The sequence below is a fragment of the Aethalodelphis obliquidens genome, unplaced genomic scaffold, assembly GCF_003676395.1.
Source record: "Aethalodelphis obliquidens isolate GAN/ISIS:26980383/991018 unplaced genomic scaffold, ASM367639v1 scaffold21, whole genome shotgun sequence".
In the NCBI taxonomy this organism is placed as follows: domain Eukaryota; kingdom Metazoa; phylum Chordata; class Mammalia; order Artiodactyla; family Delphinidae; genus Aethalodelphis; species Aethalodelphis obliquidens.
In genome coordinates, this window is record NW_020837965.1 from 13,679,658 (window position 1) to 13,703,144 (window position 23,487).

General features: G+C 36.2%; 1 protein-coding gene across 3 annotated transcripts in view; it reads right to left on the reverse strand.

The window, feature by feature from the left end:
• Nucleotides 1–23,487, reverse strand: part of EML5 (EMAP like 5) — a 162,665-nt gene that overhangs the window by 121,981 nt on the left and 17,197 nt on the right. For all 3 annotated transcript variants that reach the window (XM_027120256.1, XM_027120258.1, XM_027120257.1), the window contains exon 2: nucleotides 8,189–8,348. In XM_027120256.1, the coding sequence (XP_026976057.1) occupies nucleotides 8,189–8,348 (160 nt within the window). The remainder of the gene's footprint in view (nucleotides 1–8,188; nucleotides 8,349–23,487) is intronic.

Sequence of the window (23,487 nt, forward strand, 5' to 3'; positions counted from 1 at the left end):
AGTAGGATTGACAGAACACCCTAAACATCTCTCCTGCCAAAAACTAAAAATGCTAGATAAAATGAAAAAACATCTTTTTAAATGCACTGTTGAGCTGTCAAGGAATTAAGAAATCTGAGAACAAAAACAAAGTGATTTCCTATGGGAATCCTGGAAGTAAGAGAGCTCCTATACCCACTTTACTCTAAAGGTATCAGCTAACTCCTGGTAAGCCTAATTTTTGTTCTTCAGGCTAAAGAGGAATAGGAGATAAAGTTTAGGGCCTGCCCAAGGTAGGGATTTGAATTGCAGACATTTGACTAAAGCAGTAACTCCTCAGAGTAAGGGAGAACAAGAAACCATCCCTTTTCAAAGAAAGGGGCAGTGATGCATGAAGGGGAAAAAAACCCTCCTGAAAATATGTAGCCACAAACAACCTTCACATGGTTGTAGGGCCTATGTCCACATGAATCATGAATCCTTCAAATGAAAAATTTCATTCAGAGTGGTCCTAAGGGTTGCAGAGTTTTCAAGCATTTTCAACTATGTGGCACAGGCAAATATAAATCCTATATGGAGGACTGATACATCAATCCATCCCTCGAAGAATTCCTACAAGTAGCAAGTCAATAAAAAATAAACTTAAAACAAACAACCCCCACACCCAATAACCAGAGGAAATAAGGGACCATGAGTGAGAATCAGCAAGTCACCAGAAACAGAACAATCAGTCTTGAAAAGTATCAGACATTGGAATTATCAGATAATATAAAATAAGCTTAATATGAGTAGAGAAATAAAATTAAGGCTTCAAAATATCTTCATATGAGACAAGAATGGGAGACCATAAAAAGTATCCCAGCAAACTTAAGGAAGCAAACAATTTCTAGAAATGAAAAATAAATGAAATTAAAAATTCAGTGGAAAAAAGAAAAAAATACCTCAGTGGAAGAGTTATATAGGAGATTAGAGGGAGATGAAGAGACTGAGCTGAAAAGAGGGGACAGTGAGATGAGAAGTATGAGAGAGGTTAGGAAACATGAAAGATGGCCTTTGGTCATGAAGGAGTATTAGGGTCTGAACTTGCCCCCCTGCCATAAACAACTAGAAAACTGTACAAAATATATAAAACAAATATTTTTGGACATTCTTAACAGGAAGTGAAGCACTGTAAACCGTGAATGAGGTGGAAGCAAACAAGGTAAGTTCTGCAATTGCCCCAGCCTTCATTTAGGTGGCATTTTCCAGACTATAGCACAGAAAGGTGGAAGCCAAACAGAGACCAGAAGACTTGCTGATTTGAGAAGACAGAGCCTGAAGTTCAGAGAGGCCAAGATGGCTAGAATTTGCAGAGCAGAAAAAGAACTCTAGAAAATCTGTTTATGGGTCCCCTTGAGAACACCAGTTCTTGCATGTATAAGGTGAAATCCATGAGGCCATGCAAAGAACAAATTCTGAAAAAAAGAACAATTACTGGGGAGCTAAAGCCAAACAATTCCCAGAGATCATAAAGGGTCAGGATCACTCAAATTCCCAATAGCAAGAATGGAGGTATATCCTCGAATTCACCGTGTATTCAGTAGAGATTCCAGGAGGGTCACACCATAGTAGTGAAGTTAAACCAGTGGTCCTAGAGGAAAAGCTACTCTAGCCTTGACCAAAAAAAGCTTGAAAGCAAGCTTTTCAAAAGGACCAAACTGATCGACAAGGAACTTAACTACCTACAAAAACAATGTCCAACATGCTTTAAAGGGATACAACAAAATCCAGCATTCAGAATGTAATATACACAATGTCCAGCATCCAATAAAAAAAATTACTGAACATGTTAAAAAAGAGGAAAATGTGACCAATAACCAGGAGAAAAATCAGTTAATAGAAACAGACCCAAGAATCACAGAAATGATTAAAATTAGAAGATATTGGCTGTTAAGATGGAAATGTTCAAGATGCTCCAGAATTATTTTAAAACAAACACATAAAGAATAAAAAGAGAAATGGAAGATATAAAAGAAAAACATGTTGAACTTTAAATATAAATGTTAAATTATCTGAAATGAAAATTCACTCCAAAGGATTACCAGCAGCTTAGACAATGAAGAAAAAATAAATGAACTTGAAGACACAGCAACAGAAACTATCAAAAATAAAGCACAGAAGGAAAAAGGGAACAAAGTAACAGAGCCTCAGTTACCTTTAGAAAAATTTCAAGGGGTCTAACGTACAGGTAATTGTGATTCTAAAAGGAGAAGAAAGATGGAAGAAAAGAAAAACAAAACTGAAGAAATAATGGCCAAAACTTTCTCAATTTGATAAAAACATAAACCCACAAATCTGAGACGCTCGATAAACTTCAAGCAGGGTAAATCACACACACAGAAAAAACACATCCACACACATGGGCATCAAACTGTTGAAACCAGTGCTAAAGAGAAAAACCTTAAAAGTGGCCAAATAAGAGAGAGAATTTTGGTGTGTAAGGACAAAGATTTAAAAATAATCCTGGGCTTCTCATCTGAAGCTATGCATATCAGATGACAATGAATAACCTCTCTAAAGTGCTGAGGGGGAAAAAAGTCAACACAGAATTATATACTTACCAAAAATATCTTTTGAAAACTGGGTCAAAATTAAGTCTTTTTCAAATAAACAAAAGATGAGAAAATTCATCAACAAATCAGCACTATAAGATATGATACCAGAAGTTTCTTCAGGCAGAAGGAAAATGATACCAAAGAGAGACTTAATTTACACATATCAATGAAGAGTACCCAAATGGTAAATATGTAAATAAGACTTTTCTTACTTTTAATTTTCTTTGAAAACTAACTGTTTAAGGAGAAATCACAACAGTTATAATGGAGTTTACAAAGCATGTAAAATGAATGAAAATGAAAGAAGTAAAATGAATGACAACAATAGCACAATAAACAGAAGGAGAAAAAAGAAATAGCAGAATACATATTTTCCCGTATTTTTTCAAAGTGCACAGGAAACCTCATGAAGATCACAAAATTGTGAATTACAAAATAAGCCTAAACAAATTTTTAAAAATTAAAATACAGAGTATGTTCTCTGACAAAGACAGAATGAAATCAGAATAACAGAAAGTTGTGCAGAAAATCCTCCAAATATCTGGCAACTATCAGTACAATTCTAAGTAACCGCAGAGTTAAAGAAGAAATCACAAGGACCCACCCACAACACGTACTTTGAAAAGCACTGGTTTAGAAGCAGGGGTAGGCAAATTATAACCCTCAGGCCTGTACCCTGCTTTTCGTAAATAAAGTTCTACTGGAACACAGCCACACCTATTCCTTTATAAGGTGTCTATGACTGCTTTCACACTACAATGCAGAACTGGATTAGCTGTGACTCCAGCTACTGGAGTAGCTGAGACTGCATAGCTCAAAAGCTTAAAATATTTACTATCTGACATGTTGTAGAAAGTTTTGCCAATCTCTGGTTTACAGCACAGATTCTGGTACCAGACTGCCTAGGTTTAAATACCAGCTCCATCTCTCACTAACTGGATGACTTTGGGCAGTTATTTAGCCTCTCTGTACCTTAGGTTCCTCACCGCCTAAATAGGGATAATGAAAAAAAACCTCATAGGGTTAACATATATAAAGGAATTAGAAGAGTGCTTGGCATAATTATATAAACGTTTGTTATCATCATCATTATTATTATGTTCCCATAACCATAATTAACTTTAAGAACCCATGCCCTCCACCCATCTGAATGAGAAATGTCATTTAGTACCTAGCTAGAAAGTTTCCACATAGTAAAATTACTATCTAAGTCCCCAAATGGGTAGAATGAATGGTTTGCATAAAAAGATACAGAATATATTTTGTATCTGGCTCTCCATGAAGTCACACTTGCAGAGAGTCCAAATGAACTAGAGGAGATGATTTGCTCCTCCTAAGAGTCTTTAGTATTTGGGAACTAGAGAGTAATCAGCAAATATCTAGCTAAAACAAAGATATCTACCTCTCGCTATAGTACACTATGTAGAGATTAAAATTCACAAGACACGTATAAAGTGAGGAACAGTCAGAGAGGCACTGCCCTTTCTATCAATGCCTCTTCTCTCTGGCTAAGTTCATCACACACAAAGTGAACCACAACTGGTCAAAAGCTTTAAAACTCCATGTACCTCAATAGAGCCCCAGAGCATCTGGCTCTGCACAGGCAGTAACAAAATAGACCTGGGAGCACTTCCTCTGTAGCCCTGATAAACATATCATGGCCAAAATCAACCTCCCTAACAACAGGTTAAGTAACAGCAGAGAGGAAAAGATAAAAATAACTAAGCAAATACTACCCACTCTCTTAGCTTTCTATCATTTTTTACTTCATCATCCTTTCTCACAGGTGAGGAAGAGCATAAAGAAAGTTTTCCAGTGAAAGCAATGCTGGAACCATATCTTAGAAGATAGAGACAGTCGGGTAGAAAAATAAGAGAAAATTCACTTAAGGCCAAAGGATACCAAGATCAGACAGCTCATGGTGCTTTCAGGAAAGAGCTAGTACTTTGGTGTGGCTGAGGGGAGGAGTTGCCAACGGGGAAGTGGCAGGAGACAAGACTGGAGAGGTAGGCCAGAAACAGGAGAAAGAATGAGCTTTGTTTTTTAATGAGTTAGAATAAAGAGAGAACTCAGTTTTAAACATGTAATAAATGGTATATCTATACGACATTCAAGGAGAGTATATGGAGGTGAGGAGAGAAGCTGAGACCACTGTTAACTGACACAGGAGTTAAAGTCATGGATCTAGTAATCACCTAAAGAGAATAAGTGAAGTGAGGGGGGCTGGGGAAAGGAAGGCTACAGACTCCTAGGAACACTGACATTTAAGAAGCAGACAGAAGGAACAGCTCCCTTCAAGATAACTAAGAACTAACAGTCAGATAGGGAGAAAGAAAACCAGATAAAGAAGGCTCTATCCAGCTTCCCAAATTCCTCCCTGATCCTATTCCCAAACAAAATCTTGGTTGTGTCCATTAATTAAACCGGAAGTATAGCTGACCTTGAACAACATAGATTTGAACTTCTTGGGTCCCCTTACACACATATATTTTCCAACAGTAAATACTACAGTACTACAGGTTCACAGTTGGTTGAATCCACAGACGTAGAGGAACCGTGAATACGGAGGGCCGACTACAAGTTATATGCGGATTAACCCCTGTGTTGTTCAAAGGTCAACTGTATTTATTAAAAAGTTCTAGCACACTAAATACTCAAATGAGAAAAGTATCTTAATAGGCACAACTAGACGAATTCCATGAGTTCCTGCAAGTGTGAAACATATTCAAATAATAGACAAACGTAAAAGATTCTAATATGGGGGTGGGGGGGTCCTTGTGATCTCAGTATTTATTAAGTGAGGACTAGTTGTTACAAATGTTACAAAGTAAAAATCACAAATTTTGCAAAATATCCAGGACTTAATGTAGTAAATATTGGTCAATTCATAAAGAAAGCCATCAGAAATTAGGATCTGGCAGAGCAATGGAAGAGATGAAAACTCGAAACTAATACAATAGGCACTTGAGATATGTCTAGATATCAAGAGATTACTAAAAAGTCCTTGGAAAAATCAGTGAACTCCTTTAATATTTTTGCAAATACGACTCTTCATAATCATGTACCAGCATATAATCAACAAAGTTAGGCTAAAAAATTAACATTTTATTCTTAGTTCATTCTATAAATTAGCAGAGTTTTAACTATAACTTAGATTTTGTTAAATATGGGAATGTGTTTTTATAAATTATCATTGTGTTTTCAAGATAAAGTATCAAATTCTCCTCCTCCTACCCCTCTCTACCATTTACTATGAAATTTTAATCTCTGTTTGATGTGGATTTATATAGCCTTTTCATGCCCTAATTATTTTCAATGAGGCAGACTTCCAGTATTAGCATGGATAGTCAATCCATTTAGAAGAAACCCTCTGGGGAAAGAAAATTCAGCATACTACCAACAGGGAGACTCATTCATTGGGTAAACCTTAACTGATCATTTACAGTTTCAAATCTAGTAGAAAATGCAAAAATTATACACTATTTCCTAATTGGTATTTCATAAACAGTTTACAGATATTAGTGAATAAATAGATATGTTCCCAAATATATTTCTTAACTAAAGCATCTTTCATTAACATAATTTCAGAAATACTCTTAACTTAATCTTCAATTGGCAGCAGTTCCTTACAAGTTTTAACTGTACTTAAGATGGATGAATTCCTTCTGAAATATAAACAACCACCTCCTAAGTTCCATGTTTGGGAAGCAGTAGAGCATTGCGGTTAAAAACATGAGCTTTGGAGTGTGACTGACCTGGGTTCCCGCTCTGGCTCCATTTACTAGCTGTGTAACCTGGGGCAAGTTATTTAACCTCTCTAAGTCTCAGTTTCTTTATCTGTAAAATAGAGATAATAATAATATCTATTTCATAGGGCTGTTGTGAGGATTAAATGAGATAATGTAGGCTTAGCACAATGTCTGGCACTTAGTATGTGCTCAATAACTTTTAGCTATTATGTTTTTTATAAGCTTACATTTTAAAGTAGCACATTCTTATGAAGATCTGTGAAAATAAAATGCATGTACCCAAGACTTTTCTTATATGTTGCTTAAAGTAAGCAAAATTTAAAGCTTCAACTAGTAAAAGCTATTGGCATGATTTCTCCTTGTATGTAAGAGAATTTCCTCAGCCATGCAATACACTGCATTTAGAAAGGGCAATTTTAAAATTAAGAAGAAAACATCTATATTTAAAGTATACAGACATTTATAGTTAAACCACTGTGGATATCATAATACCTTTGGTAAATAATTCTAAAAAACAACTTTGTTGGTTTGTTTCATAAAATATAATTTCCTGTGAAGTAAGCAAAGAGTGTTATTCTCTTCCTTTTAAAAAGGAAAATGAAATTTTGATATGAGGACATTAAGGGACTTGAAAAATAACAGAAAAATGGGAAATGAATTAAGGTTCTGGAATTGCCAATCACTGCTACACAGTGGTTCTAAACCTAGAAACACATTTTTTCCCCAAATGAGAGGTTCGAGTTACATCTTTATAGATCTCTTACCGGACTCTAAACAGAAGGTATATTAATCTATGCTACTCAAAGAAGCTATTTCTCAGAGTTGAAAATAAAACATCTACTGGCTGTCATTTTCAAGTGACTAGAACAAAACGTAATCTGTTTCTGTAAAATATAGATCTACAAAATTAATTTTAAGAATTAAAAAGCAGACAACCAAAATTCTTCTAAAAGTTAAAATAATTTTTAAAGTCTAATTTCACTATAAAACTTTTAAAGACTATAAGTTAACTAAATCTGCAAAACCCAACTTCTTATCACTTCTTAAATATGTTTTAGGTACAACAAGTTCCATGAAAGCACCACAAAAGAGCTGTTGGCTTAATTTTTTAAAAATCGATGACTAGAAGTAAATAATAATTTGCAAATTGATTAGTAAGTGGAACAAAGATTACACCTTTTGTTATGAACTTTGATTTTATATAAAATAGCTCATATTATAAAAACTGCATTATTTTCAATTAAAAATATAATTTTGGGCTCCCCTGGTGGCGCAGTGGTTGGGAGTCTGCCTGCCGATGCAGGGGACACGGGTTTGTGCCCCAGTCTGGGAAGATCCCACATGCTGCGGAGCGGCTAGGCCCGTGAGCCATGGCTGCTGAGCCTGCGCGTCCAGAGCCTGTGCTCCACAACAGTGAGAGGCCCGCGTACCGCAAAAAAAATAATAATAATTTTAATAGAAACCTTTAAAATAACTAAAAATTAAAATGTTTACAGCTCTACTTAGAGAAAGTGAATTTTCCTAAAATATCTTCCATCTTTCCTATTAACATATAATACGTGGAAAAGAGTTACATGTAAAATTTTCAAGAACAACCAGGTAATGTTCCACCGAGTCAGAATCACTTTGGCTCTAATAGTAGTAATTAATTCAACTGAAAAGTTCTTGATACAATGAAATAAAAACTCATTATTATTCTTATTTTTCTTATATATATCTACCACCCACCCCCTCTACCCACCTCCACCTTGAATAAATGCTTTTTGTCAAATGCTTTCCAATTTAATATTTACAGATTTATAATAATTTCTTATAGTACACACTTTAAAAACACAGTTTACAAAAAGAAAAAAAATTATCACATACCTGTCCATCTAAGTCAAATGCTAAGCAAGCTATACCATGTGTATGAACATCCTTTAGAACTGATATGGTCTGCACAGTGTATGAATCCCAAACACAGATATAAGGCTCTTTCCCAACTTGTCCTGTTGCCACCAATACTCGTTCAGGATGCAATGCAAGGCTGCAAAATAAATAAATAAACAGATTTAAAACTGCTTACAGAGCTGTTATATCAATGTGAAAATTAGACTTTAGTTACTTATTTACTTAAAATAATTTGGCCTTAAAATAACTTCCATAAAAATCAATCTTAAGAGTTACTACTTCAGTGGTATATGTAATAAACAATTATGATAGACTTCATAATCTTGTAATATGTTATAGTGTGTGTAAACTTTTCAAAAAAAGAATTCTCACAAGTAGTCAACTGAACCACAGCAATGAATCAGTAGCAACCCTACCACATGCCAACTTCTCATCTGGTATTCATCTCATCTGTTTCAAGCCCTCTCTCCCATTTACTCTTTTATTGTATAAAGTTAGACCAAATGTTAGTGTCCAAAAATAGCACTGAGTAGCCCTCCTATTATAACATTAATATTAAATTACAAATCCCATTTAAAAAAACAGAAAGGTCACCCATAATTCACAGAAAGTAGTCTGTAAGTCTTTAAAAACAAGACAAAGACCAAATAGTTGGTAATGGTTTATGTACATCAGTAGAAGGCAAGCAATGAATATAAATTTCTCCTTGATAAATTATTCCCCAAGTATATTTAGATGATCAAATTCTCCTTTGGGAGAAAAAAAAAATCATTCCGAGCATCAGGGTGGAAGATGAACTGAAAGAGGGAAAAGTTAGGAGGGCATTAAAACAGAATTAACAGGTTTGATGTACAGAGTAACAGAAAGGGAACAGTGTAAGATGACTCTTGGGTTTTTGGCTTGGGCATCTGGATGGCCTGGAGTGGTATCATCAAGTCAGGGAATACTAAGTGAGAAATTATGGAGAGAAAAGGTAAGCGGGAATGGAAGGTTGGTTCAACATATTAAAATCAACCAACGTAATAAGTATATCATGTTAATAATAACACCCAAACCCCCACACATGTTCATCTCAATAGATGCAGAAAAAGCATTTGACAAAAATCTAACCTCTTTCATAGTAAAAAACACAACAAACTAGGAATTGAAGAGAATTTCCTCAACCTGAAAGGGCATCTATGAAAATGCACAGCTAATATCACATTTAATTGTGAAAGCCTGAAAGTTCCCACTATAAGTACAGGAACAAGACAAGGATGTCAGCTCTTGCCACTTCCCTTCAACATGATACTGGATATTTTAGCCAGGACAATTAGGCAAGGAAAAGAAATAAAAGAGAGAAGTAAAACTATCTCTACTTGCAAATGACATAATCTCATACATAGGAAACCCTAAGGAATCCACAAACAACAACAGAATAAATCCCAAGTAGAGCTAATAAATGAGTTCAGCAAGGCTGAAGGATATAAGATCAATATAAAAATACAAATTGTATTTCTATACACTAGCAACAATCTGAAAATTAAATCAAGAAAACAATTCCACTTATAACAGCATCAAGAAGAACGAAACACTTAGGAATAAATTAAACAAAAAGGTACAAGACTTATATACTAAAAACTACACAATACCATTAAAGAAATGTTAAGAAACTAAATAAATGGAAAGAAATCTCGTGTTCTTGGAGGGCCATATTGTTAAGATGGTATTACTTCCCAAACTGATCTACAGAGTCAACACAATCCCTGCCAAAACACTAGTTACCTTTCTTGAAGAAATTGACAAGCTGATTCTAAAACTCAGAACAGTAAAAACAATCTTGCAAAAGAACAAAATTGGAAGACTCACACATACCAATTTCAAAACTTACTACAAAACCACAGTAATCAAGACAGTATGGCACTGGCATAAAAACAGACATGCTGATCAATGGAACAGAATTGAGAGTCCAAAAGTAAACTGATATATTTATGGTCAATTGCCTTTCCATTAATAAGAAAGGTCTTTTCAATAGATGGTGCTGGACATCTGAATATCTAGAATGAATCTGGACCCATACCTCAAACCATATACAAAAATCCACTCAAAATATAAAAGCCAAAACATAGGCATAAATCTTACTTAATTTGGATGAAACAAAGGTGTCCTTATATCTGACACCAAAAGCAGAAGTGATAAAAGAAAAAACAGATAACATGGACTTCATTAAAATTAAAAACTTCTGTGCTTCAAAGGACAACCATCAAGAACATAAAAACACAACCCACAGAATGGGAGAAAATATTTGCAAAGCATATATCTGATAAAGGACTTGCATCCAGAATACAAAAAAAAAAAAACAACCACTCAACAACAAAACCACAAACAACCCTATTTTTTATGTGGACAAAGGATTTGAATAAACATTTCCCCCAAGGAAATTACCAGTAATGAAACTCCCAACAAGCAAAAGCCCATCACCAGATAGCTTCACAGGTGACTTCTACCAAACATTTAGATGAGAGTTAACACCTATCCTTATCAAGCTATTCCAAAGAATTGAAGAGGAAGGAATACTTCCTGAACTCATTCTATGAGGCCAGCATCACCCTGATAGCAAAACCAGACAAAGATATGACTAAACAAGAAAATTACAGCTCAATATCACTGAAAAGCATAGATGCAAAAAATCCTTAACAAAATATTAGCAAACCATGATCAAGTGGGATTTATCCCAGCGATGCAAGGATTTTTCATTACCTGCAAATCAATCAGTGTGATACACCACATTAACAAAATGAAGAATAAAACCCATATGATCATCTCAAAAGATGCAGAAAAAGCTTTTGACAAAAATTGAACATCCATTTATGACAAAAACTCCAAGAAAGTGGGCATAGAGAGAACATACCTCAACATAATAAAGGCCAGATATGACAAACTGACAAATAATATTATACTCAATGGTAAAAGCTGAAAGCATTTCCCCTAAGATCAGGAACAAGACAAGGATGCCCACTCTTACCACTTTTATTCAACATAGTAATGGAAGTCCTAGCCACAGCACTCAGACAAGAAAAAGAAATAAAAGGAATCCAAATTGGAAAACAAGAAGTAAAACTTCACTGTTTGCAGATGACATGATACTACACATGGAAAATATTAAAGATGCTACCAGAAAACTACTAGAGCTCATCAATGAATTCGATAAAGTTGCAGGATACAAATTAACATACAGAAACCTGTTGCATTTCTATACACTAACAACGAAGTATCAAATAGAGAAATTAAGGAAACAATCCCATTCATCATCGCATCAAAAAGAATAAAATACCTAGGAATAAACCTACCTAAGTAGGTAAAAGACCTGTACTTAGAACTATAAAACAGTGATGAAAGAAACTGAAGATGACACAAATAGATAGAAAGAGATACCACGTTCATGGACTAGAAAAATCAATATTGTTAAAATGATTATACTATCCAAGGCATTCCACAGATTTAATGCAATCCCTATCAAAATACCAATGGCATTTTTCACAGAACTAGAACAAATAATTTTAAAATTTGTATGGAGACACAAAAGACCCTAAATAACCAAAACCATCTTGAGAAAGAATAGAGCTGGAGGAGTCAGACTCCCTGACTTAAAACTATAGTACAAGTTAAAGTAATCAAATCAGTATGGTACTGGCACAAAAACTGGCACAAATCAGTATGGTACTGGTGGGATTTGTGCACAGATCAATGGAACAGAATAGAGAGCCCAGAAATAAACACATGCACTTATAGTCAATCTATGACAAAGGAGGCAAGAATATACAATGGAGAAAAGACAGTCTCTTCAATAAGTGGTGCTAGGAAAAACTGGACAGCTGCATGTAAAAGAATGAAATTAGAACATTCTCTAACACCATATACAAAATAAACTGAAATGGATTAAAGACCTAAATGTAAGACTAGATACCATAAAACTCCTAGAGAAAAACATAGGCAGAACACTCTGACATAAATCGCTGCAGTATATTTTTGGATCCATCTCCTAAAACAAAGGAAATAAAAGCAAAAATAAATAAATGGACTGTACACCTGAAACTAACACAACATTGTAAATCAACTGTATTCCAATAAAAAATTTTTTAATTAAATAAAAAAAGGAACCTAATTAAACTTAAAAGCTTTTGCACAGCACAGGAAACCACTGACAAAACAAAAAGACAACCTACTGAATGGGTGAAAATATTTGCAAATTATATGACTGATAAGGGGATAATATCCAAAATATATAAACTTAACATTAAAAACAAACAAACAACCCCATCAAAATATGGGCAGAAGACCTGAACAGACATTTTTCCAAAGACGACATTCAGATGGCCAACAGACACATGTAAAGATGCTCAACACTGTTAATCATCAGAGAAATGCAAATTAAAACCACAGTGAGGTACCACCTCATACTGGTCATAACGGCTATCATCAAAAACAACACAACAGGGCTTCCCTGGTGGCACAGTGGTTGAGAGTCCGCCTGCTGATGCAGGCGACGTGGGTTCGTGCCCCGGTCCGGGAAGATCCCACATGCTGCGGAGCGGCTGGGCCCATGAGCCATGGCCGCTGAGCCTGCGCGTCCGGACCCTGTGCTCCGCAACGGGAGAGGCCGCAGCAGTGAGAGGCCTGTGTACCACAAAAAACAAACAAACAAAACAACACAACAAATATCGGCAAGGATGTGGAGAAAAGGGAACCCTCGTACACTGTGGGTCAGAATGTAAATTGGTGCAGCCACTGTGGAAAACAGTTTGGTGGTTTCTCAAAAAACTACAAATAAACTACTGTATGACTCAGCAATTCTTCTCCTGGGTATATATCCAAAAAAACCAAAAATATTAATTCAAAAAGATACATATACCCCAATGTTCACATAGCAGCGTTATTTACAATTGCCAAGATATGGAAGCAACCTAAGTGTCCATTAACAGAAGAGGTGTTTTATACACACACACACACACACACACACACACACAATGGAATACTACTCAGCCATAAAACAGAGTGAAATTTTGCCATTTGCAGCAACATGGATGGACTTGGAGGGCATTTTGCTAAGTGAAGTAAGTCAGACAAAGACAGACAAATACTGACTGTATAATATCACTTACATGCAGAATCTAAAAAATACAACAAACTAGTGAGTATAACAAAAAAGAAGCAGACTCACAGATATAGAGAACAAACTAGTGGTTACCAGAGGGGAGAGGGAGGTGGGGAGGGGGAATATAAGGGTTGAGGATTAAAAGGTACAAACTATTAGGTATAAAATAAGCTACAAGACACGGGGAATATAGCCAATGTTTTATAATAACTATAGAATATAACCTTTAAAAACAAAACCCCATGAGTTCATACTGATACCTCCAATTTTATTTTATTTTTTTAACATCTTTATTAGAGTATAATTGCTTTACAATGATGTGTTAGTTTCTGCTTTGTAACAAAGTGAATCAGTTATACATATACATATGTCCCCATTTCTCTTCCCTCTTGCATCTCCCTCCCTCCCACCCTCCATATCCCACCCCTCTAGGTGGTCACAAAGCATGGAGCTAACCTCCCTGTGCTATGCGGCTACTTCCCACTAGCTATCTATTTTACATTTGGTAGTGTATATATATCCATGCCACTCTCTCATTTTGTCCCAGCTTACCCTTCACCCTCCCCGTATCCTCAAGTCCATTCTCTAGCAGGTCTGCATCTTTATTCCCGTCTTGCCCCTAGGTTCTTCCGACCATTTTTTTTCTTTTAGATTCCATATATATGTGTTAGCATACGGTATTCGTTTTTCTCTTTCTGACTTACTTCACTCTGTATGACAGTCTCTAGGTCCATCCACCTCACTACAAATAACTCAGTTTTGTTCCTTTTTATAGCTGAGTAATATTCCATTGTATATATGTGCCACATCTTCTTTATCCATTCATCTGTTGATGGACACTTAGGTTGCTTCCATGTCCTAGCTATTGTAAATAGAGCTGCAATTAACATTTTGGTACATGACTCTTTTTGAATTATGGTTTTCTCAGGGTATATGCCCAGTAGTGGGATTGCTGGGTCGTATGGTAGTTCCATTTTTAGTTTTTTAAGGAACCTCCATACTGTTCTCCACAGTGACTGTATCAATTTACATTTGCACCAACAGTGCAAGAGGGTTCCCTTTTATCCACACCCTCTCCAGCATTTATTGTTTGTAGATTTTTTGATGATGGCCATTCTGACCGCTGTGAGAGTATATGATATCTCAATACCTCCGATTTTAATCCAAAACCACAGGGTTCATTTAATAAGGTATGCCTGTAAATAAGGTTCTTTCCTTATTTACAGGCAAACCTTGTTGTACTGTGCTTCATCGATAGTGCGTTTTTTACACACTGAAGGTCTGTGGCAACCCTGCATCGTGTTAAGTCTATCAGTGCCATTTTTCCAACAGCATTTGCTCTCTTTGTGTCTCTGTATCACATTTTGGCAATTCTCATAATATTTCAAACTTTTTCATTATTATATGTTTGTTATGGTGGTCTGTGATCAGCAATCTTTGATATTACTACTATGACTCACTGAAGACTCAGATAATGGTTAGCATTTTTAGCAATAAATTATTTTTAAATTAAGGTATGTACATTGTCTCTTTAGACACATGCTATCACAGACTTAGACTACAGTATAGTATAAACATAACTTTTATATGCACTGGGAACTAAAAAATTCGTATGACTAACTGCTGCTGTTTTCGCTTTAGCAGTGGTCTGGAACTGAACCTGCAGTATCTCTGAAGTATACCTGTATAATTTCTTCCTCCAAGAGTGGAAGGCTTATTAGGCTCTCATAATCTGAAGCCTATTTATTTATTTAATTTTAGTATATATAAAGCTGTTTCAGAATTGCTAGCCCTGTGAGAAACAATTTTACTAACCAGATTATAGCATTATCTACAGTTATCTTTGTCTTCATTCTTATAGTATTCAGTCCAGATATTTTTTCAGATTTTTAGGTTAAGCTTCTCCCTGTAAAGCCCAGCAGTGGAGAGGAGAAAGCTTGTGAAACTGTGGTTGGAATTTGTTTTTCTATTTTTACTTATAGTTATTTTTTCAGTTTTGGTATTCTCTGTTTAAATAATGGTGAGACTAGGGTTTTGCATAGAAACATCATAGTTGTGAAGTGAATTCTGCATTGTTTAGGGAAAAGATTCTGTGAGGTTACTACATACCTGCCTCTGTCCTCAGTCACCTGGAAGTTTGAAAAGTTTTAAATTTAATGAGGCTCAATTCATAATTTTCCTTTCTGGAAGTCACACTTTTTATGCCCTATTTCCTATACTTCTTCTCAGAAATATTATAGTGTTAGCTTTTACATTTAAGATATATGGCTCAATTTGAGTTAAATTCTGTATATGGTGAAATATAGCTAAGGTTCACTTTGTTCCACATATGGATATTTAACTGTTTTCAACATTACTTGTTGAAAAGACTATTTTTTGAGCATATTTTATATGCTCACAGAAATCATCCAGTAGAAAAATCATCAAAAACATTGATACAGGAGACAGAGAGAATTTCTGGAACAGGGAAAAAAGGGTGGGATTTGTGCACAAGTAGAGGGATTAATGTGAGGAAGGAGCTGCATGTATTGCTGATGGATGGGGGGAATCTGAAAGTTCTCTTCTGATAGCTCCAAGTTTCTTAATGAGAAAGAAAGCAGGAGTGTTTTTCCAAAAATCTTGAAGTTAACTTAATATATTAGAGTTAAGTTTTATCCCACATATTGCCTACTAAATTGCAGAACATATAGGGGTACTCAACAATGCTACAGATTGATTTCGGAGAAAGATGGTAGAAGTAACCATTTCAAGGCGTATTCCTAGCCTAAAACATAGGTGACTACCCATCCATATTGTGACATCACCATTTGAAATACATGGAAAGAACAGATTCCTTTTAAGTTCCTTTTCCTATTACTATTCCTGAATATTAGAAATTAGGTAAGAGCACTGTCATCAGATCTGACAATCACATAAGTTATTTTAAGCATTTAATCTCTAAATTTATCATAACTATAAAGTAGTAACACAATAAACAAACATAAAGGGGGCTGTCTCCTTCAAGACAGTTATCTTCATATATTTCCCTTCTTATACACAATTGTGCATCAGTTTCTTTAAATTTATGCTCACAAATCTTAAATGTGCATTTTTACACTGTAACATAGTCCTTTTAAACCCTTAGCTGATAAATTTTGCGTTTTCCTCTCAACCTCCAAGCTCCTCATGAGCACAGTCCTCCACCATCAACTTCCTCCTTTGCAGCTGATAAAGCTGCCTTGTACTCAATGAATAAATATAGATGGAATTAGAGAAGATTACTTTGCCCTCAACAAATTCACTAACCTAAGTGCAACAGTTACAGCTGACTCTGCCCTCCCTCTTGTAAAATGGAAGAAACGTCTCTAACCCACACACTGTGCACTTGTGCTCTGGATCCCGTTCTCTTTACTTTCAAGTAAAGGAAACTTATTTACTTTATTCCTAGAGCTATGTTTTCTGGAATTATTGCTTCCGCACTACTGAGTCATTCCTATTAACACTCAAATATACTTAGTGAAAAACACTCCCTTGACCCTTCACAGTAAAACGCCTCAAGAGTTGTCTCGATTTTTCCACTCCCTTTACTTTCTCCACATATTCCAACTAAGCTTCCACCACTTCTCCTTCACTAAAATAGTTGTTTTCAAGGTCATGTGTGACCCTGTCAAATCTAATGGTCAACTGTATGTCCTTATTTTCCAACACTTTTCAACGGTATTTAACACAAATGACCACTCTTTCCTTTTTAGAAACACTTTCCTCTCTAGGCTTTCCTGATTCCATAATCTATTAACCCACCCTTCTCTGTCTCGTTTGCTAGGCCCTATCTTCCACACCCAACCTCTCAATGCGAAAGTGTCTGAGGGCCTTGTCTTGGCTGTCTTCCCTTCCTTTCCCAGCTGATTTCATCCAATCCCATGACTTTAAAAGCACATATATAGTGATAACACCCAAATCTATATCTCCAGCCAACAGCAACAGATGTGTCACGGGCAACTCACATTTAACACATCCAGCATTTTTTTCCTCCTTAATTACCCCCCAATCCACTTCTCATCTTAGTAAATGGCATCACTATCCGCTCAGTTGCTCAGACCAAGAATCTAAATTTAATTCTCACCACCTCTCTCTTTCTTATTATTCATCACACACATTCTATTAGCCTGTCCTATTGACTCTATCATCACCCTCATCTTCTCTGCTACAACCCTAATCTGAGCCACCTGCCCTTCTTCCTCTATTGCTCCCCTTTAGGGTCTTCTTAACATAGCCAGAGTGATCTTTCAAAAGAATATAAATTTCACCTAGTTAAAATCCCCCAACAGCTTCCTATTACAATTAGACTAAAATCCAAACTATCTAACTTGGCACTTACAAGGCTCTACAAGATATACCCTCACCTACTTCTCAAACCTCAATTTCTACTATTCTCCCTTTTGTTCACCACACTCCAGCCACACCGGCCTTTCTGTCCCTTGAAAAGGCCAAACTCACTATACTCGCAAGGTCTTTGTCTAGAATGATCTCCCAAATCTTGCGTCGTTCATATCATTCATGCTTCAGGTCAATGTAACTTGCTTAGAGAAACCTTCCTAGTCATCCTAACATATTCTACTCCATTACCCTATTTTATATGTAGTTATCACTGTCTAAAATTACTATCGTGCACTTATTATCTTACTCTCCTCCACTAGAATGTGTACTTCATTAGGACAGAGGATTCCCCTTTTTCTTCATATTATACCCTAAGCGCCTCGAACAATAATGAGCACACAGCAGGTATTCAATCAGTATTTGTTAACTGAATTTCCAAAGGAGCTGCTAGTGTTAAAAGAAATTTTTAAAAATGAAATAATCCTCAATACAGAAAAATCCTTATGTAGCTTTTTTGTTCTTGAATCCTTATTTATAACAGTAAAAACCTGAAAACCACCTAAATGTCCAACATTTAGAAATGGTTAAATAATTATGGTACAATCACAGGATGGACTCTCATGCAGTCATTAAAAATGTGATTTTTCACAGTACTGGAGAAAAGTTATGCTATAATGTTAAATAAAAAGCACAGAATCCAAGATTTTACATATAATGTAACCTTAATTACTTTAGAATACATGTATCAGACACAATCTGCCAAACTCTCACAAGAAGAAATCGATGATCTCAATAGGCCTGTATCTATAAGTTGAATCAATAATTAATAACCTTGAAAACAGAAAGCATCAGGCTCAGATGGGTTCACTGGTAAATCCTACCAAACATTTAAGGAAGAAATTATACCAATTCTTTACAATCTCTTTCAGAGAACAAAAGCAGGGGGAATGCTTCCTAACTCATTTTATGTGGCCAGCATTACCCTAATACTATGAAACCAGATAAAGACATCACAAGAAAAGAAAACTACACATTAGTACTTCTCATAAACATAGATGCAAAAATCTTCAACAAAATATTAGTAAATCGAATTTTAAAAAGTATAAAAAGAATTATACACGAAAACTATGTGGAATTTATCCCAGGTATGATTAAAAAATCAATTGATGTGGTCCATCATATCGATGGACTAAAATAAAAATCACACAATCATATCAACATATGCAGAAAAGGCATCTGACAAATGCCAATACCCATTCATGATAAAAACTCAAGGGAAACCAGGAATACAGAACTTCATATCAACCTTATGAAGAGTATCTACAAAAACCCCACAGCTAACATCATATTTCATGGTGAGAAACTCTTTCCCACAAAGATCAGGTGCAAGTCATGAATGCCCCCTTTTACCACTCCTTTTCAGTACTGTGCTGGAAGGCCTTGTTAATGCAATAATGCAAGAAAAGGAAATAAAACGTATACCGACTGGGAAGGAAGAATAAAACAGTCTTTGTTCGCAGATGACATGATCATCTATGTAAAAAAAATGCAAAAGGATGAGCCAAAAGAATTTCTGGAACTAAAAAGCAACTATAGCAAGGTTGCAGGACACAAAGTTAATATACAAAGTTAACTGCTATCCTATACACTGAGAGTGAACAAATGGAATTTGAAATTTAAAATGCAATACCAGACTCCCTCTTGCGAGAGCACTGGAATCACAACTAACTGCTGAACAATCATCAACAGGAGGACACTGGAATTCATGAAAAACATGCCCCACATCCAAGGACAGGGGAGAAGCAGCAATGAGATAGTAAGAAGGGCGCAACCACAATAAAATCAAATCCCATGGCTGCTAGGTGGGTGACTCACAAACCGGAGAACATTTATACCACAGAGGTCCACCCACTGTAGTGAAGGTTCTGAGCCCCATGTCAGGCTTCCCAACCTGGAGGTCCGGCAACAACAGGGGGAATTACTAGAGAATCAGACTTTGAAGGTTGGTGGGATTTGATTGCAGGACTTCGACAGGACTTGGGGAAGCAGGGACTCCACTCTTGGAGGACACACACAAAGTAGTGTGTGCATCAGGACCCAGGGAAGGGAGTGGTGACCCCATGGGAGACTGAACCGGACCTACTTTCTAGTGTTGGAGGGTCTCCTGCAGAGGTGGGGGGAGGCTGTGGTACACTGCAGGGACAAGGACGCTGGCAGCGTAAGTTCTGGAAAGTACTCCTTGGCGTGAGCCCGCCCAGAGTCTGCCATTAGCCCCACCAAAGAGTGGGTAGGCTTCAGGGCTGGGTCACCTCAGGCCAAACCACCAACAGGGAGGGAACCCAGTCACACCCATCAGCAGAAAAGTGGATTCAAGTTTTACTGAGCTCTGCCCAACAGAGCAACACCCAGTTCTGCCTACCAACACTTCTCCAATCAGGAAGCTTGCACAAGCCTCTTAGAGAGCCTCATCTACCAGAAGGCAGACAGCAGAAGCAAAAAGAACTACAATTCTTCAGACTGTGGAACGAAAGCCACAATCACAGAAAGACAGACAAAATGAAAAGGTAGAGGACTATGTCCCAGATGAGGGAACAAGATAAAACCCCAGAAAAACAACGAAATGAAGTACAGATAGGCAACCTTCCAGAAAAAGAACTCAGAATAATGACAGTGAAGATGATCCAGGACCTCGGAAAAAGAATGGAGGAAAAGACCGAGAAGATGCAAGAAATGTTTAACAAAGACCTAGAAGAATTAAAGAACAAACAAACAGAGATGAACAGTAACTGAAATGAAAAATACACTAGAAGGAATCAATAGCAGAATAACTGAGGCAGAACGGATAAGTGACCTGGAAGACAGAATGGTGGAATTCACTGCCCTGGAAGAGGAGAAAGAAAAAAGAATGAAAAGAAATGAAGACAGCTTAAGAGATCTCTGGGACAACATTAAATGCACCAACATTCGCATTATAGGGGTCCCAGAAGGCGAAGAGAGAGAGAAAGGACCCGAGAAAATATGTGAAGAGATTACAGTCGAAAACGCCGCTAACATGGGAAAGGAAACAGCCACCCAAGTCCAGGAAGTGCAGAGTCCCAAGCAGGATAAACCCAAGGAGAAACATGCGGAGACACACAGTAATCAAACTGACAAAAATTAAAGACAAAGAAAAATTATTAAAAGCAACAAGGGAAAAATGACAAATAACATACAATTAACATACAACACATGACAAATAACATACAAACATACATTTGTCGTATAAAAATGACAAATAACATACAACAGCTGATTTCTCAGCAGAAACTCTACAAGCCAGAAGGGAGTGGCATGATTTATCTAAAGTGATGAAAAGGAAGAACCTACAAGCAAGATTACTCTACCTGGCAAGGATCTCATTCAGAGTTGACGGAGAAATCAAAGGCTTTACAGACAAGCAAAAGCTAAGGGAATTCAGCACCACCAAACCAGCTCTACAAAAAATGCTAAAGGAACCTCTTCTCTAAAGGGGAAACACAAGAGAAGAAAAGGACCTATAAAAACAAACCTGAAACAATTAAGAAAATGGTAATAGGAACATACATATCAATAATTACCTTAAACGTAAATGGATTAAATGCTCCAACCAAAAGACAGAGGCTTGCTGAATGGATACAAAAACAAGACCTATATATATGCTGTCTACAGGAGACCCACTTCAGACCTAGGGACATATACAGAATGAAAGTGAGGGGATGGAAAAAGATATTCCATGCAAATGGAAATCAAAAGAAAGCTGGAGTAGCAATACTCATATCAGATAAAATAGACTTATAAAGAATGTTACAAGAGACAAGGAAGGACACTACATAATGATCAAGGGATCAATCCAAGAAGAAGATATAACAATTGTAAATATATATGCACCCAACATAGGAGCACCTCAATACATAAGGCAAATACTAACAGCTATAAAAGAGGAAATCAACAGTAAAACAATAATAGTAGGGGACTTTAACACCTCATTTACACCAATGGACAGAATCATCCAGACAGAAACTTAATAAGGAAACACAAGCTTTAAAGGACACAATGAACTAGATAGATTTAACTGATAATTATAGGACAGTCCATCCGAAAACAGATTACACTTTCCTCTCAAGTACACATGACACATTCCAGGATAGATCACATCTTGGGTCACAATCAAGCCTCACTAAATTTAAGAAAACTGAAATCATATCAAGAATCTTTTTGACCACAATGCTATGAGATTAGCAATTAATTACTCGGAATAAGACATAAAAACCACAAACACATGAAGGCTAAACAATACGTTACTAAATAACCAAGAGATCACTGAAGAAATCAAAGAGGAAATAAAAAAATACCTAGAGACGAATGACAATGAAAACATGATGATCCAAAACCTATGGGATGCAGCAAAAGCAGTTCTAAGAGGGAAGTTTATAGCAATACAACCCTACCTCAAGAAACAAGAAAAATCTCAAACAATCTAACCTTACACCTAAAGGAACTAGAGAAAGAAGAACAAACAAAACCCAAAGTTAATAGAAGGAAAGAAATCATACAGATCAGAGCAGAAATAAATGAAACAGAAACAAAGAAAACAACAGCAAAGATCAATAAAACTAAAAGGTGGTTCTTTGAGAACATAAAATTGATAAATCTTTAACCAGACTCTTCAAGAACAAGACGGAGAGAACTCAAATCAATAAAATTAGAAATGAAACAGGAGAAGTTACAACAGACACTGCAGAAATACAGAGCATCCAAAGAGACTCCTACAAGCAACTCTATGCCAATAAAATGGACAATCTGGAAGAAATGGACAAATTCTTAGAAAGGTAAAACCTACCAAGGCTGAACCAGGAAGAAACAGAAAATATGAAAAGACCAATCACAAGCACTGAAATTGAAACTGTGATTTAAAATCTTCCAACAAACAAAAGTCCAGGACCAGATGGCTTTACAGGTGAATTCTATGAAACATTTAGAGAAGAGCTAACACCCATCTTTCTCAAACTCTTCCAAAAAATTGCAGAGGCAGGAACACTCCCAAACTTATTCTACGAAGCCACCATCAGCCTGATACCAAAACCAGACAAAGATACTACAAAAAAAGAAAATTACAGATCAGTATCACTGATGAATATGGACGCAAACATCCTCAACAAAATACTAGCAAACAGAATCCAACAATACATTAAAAAGGATCATACACCATGATCAAGAGGGATTTATCCCAGGTATACAAGAATTCTTCAATATATGCAAATCAATCAATGTGATACACCATATTAACAAACTGAAGAATAAAAACCATATGATCGTCTCAATAGATGCAGAAAAAGCTTTTGACAAAATTCAACACCAATTTATGATAAAAACTCTCCAGAAAATGGGCACAGAGGGAACATACCTCAACATAATAAAGGCCATATATGACAAACTCACAGCAAACATCATCCTCAATGGTGAAAAACTGAAAGCATTTCCTCTAAGATCAGGAACAAGACAAGGATGTCCACTCCTGCCACTGTTATTCAACATAGTTTTGGAAGTCCTAGCCACGGCAATCAGAGAAGAAAAAGAAATAAAAGGAATCCAAATTGGAGAAGAAGTAAAACTGTCACTGTTTGCAGATGACATGATGCTGTACATAGAGAATCCTAAAGATGCCACCAGAAAACTACTAGAGAGCTAATTAATGAACCTGGTAAAGTTGCAGGATACAAAATTAATGCACAGAAATCTCTTGCATTCCTATACACTAACAATGTAA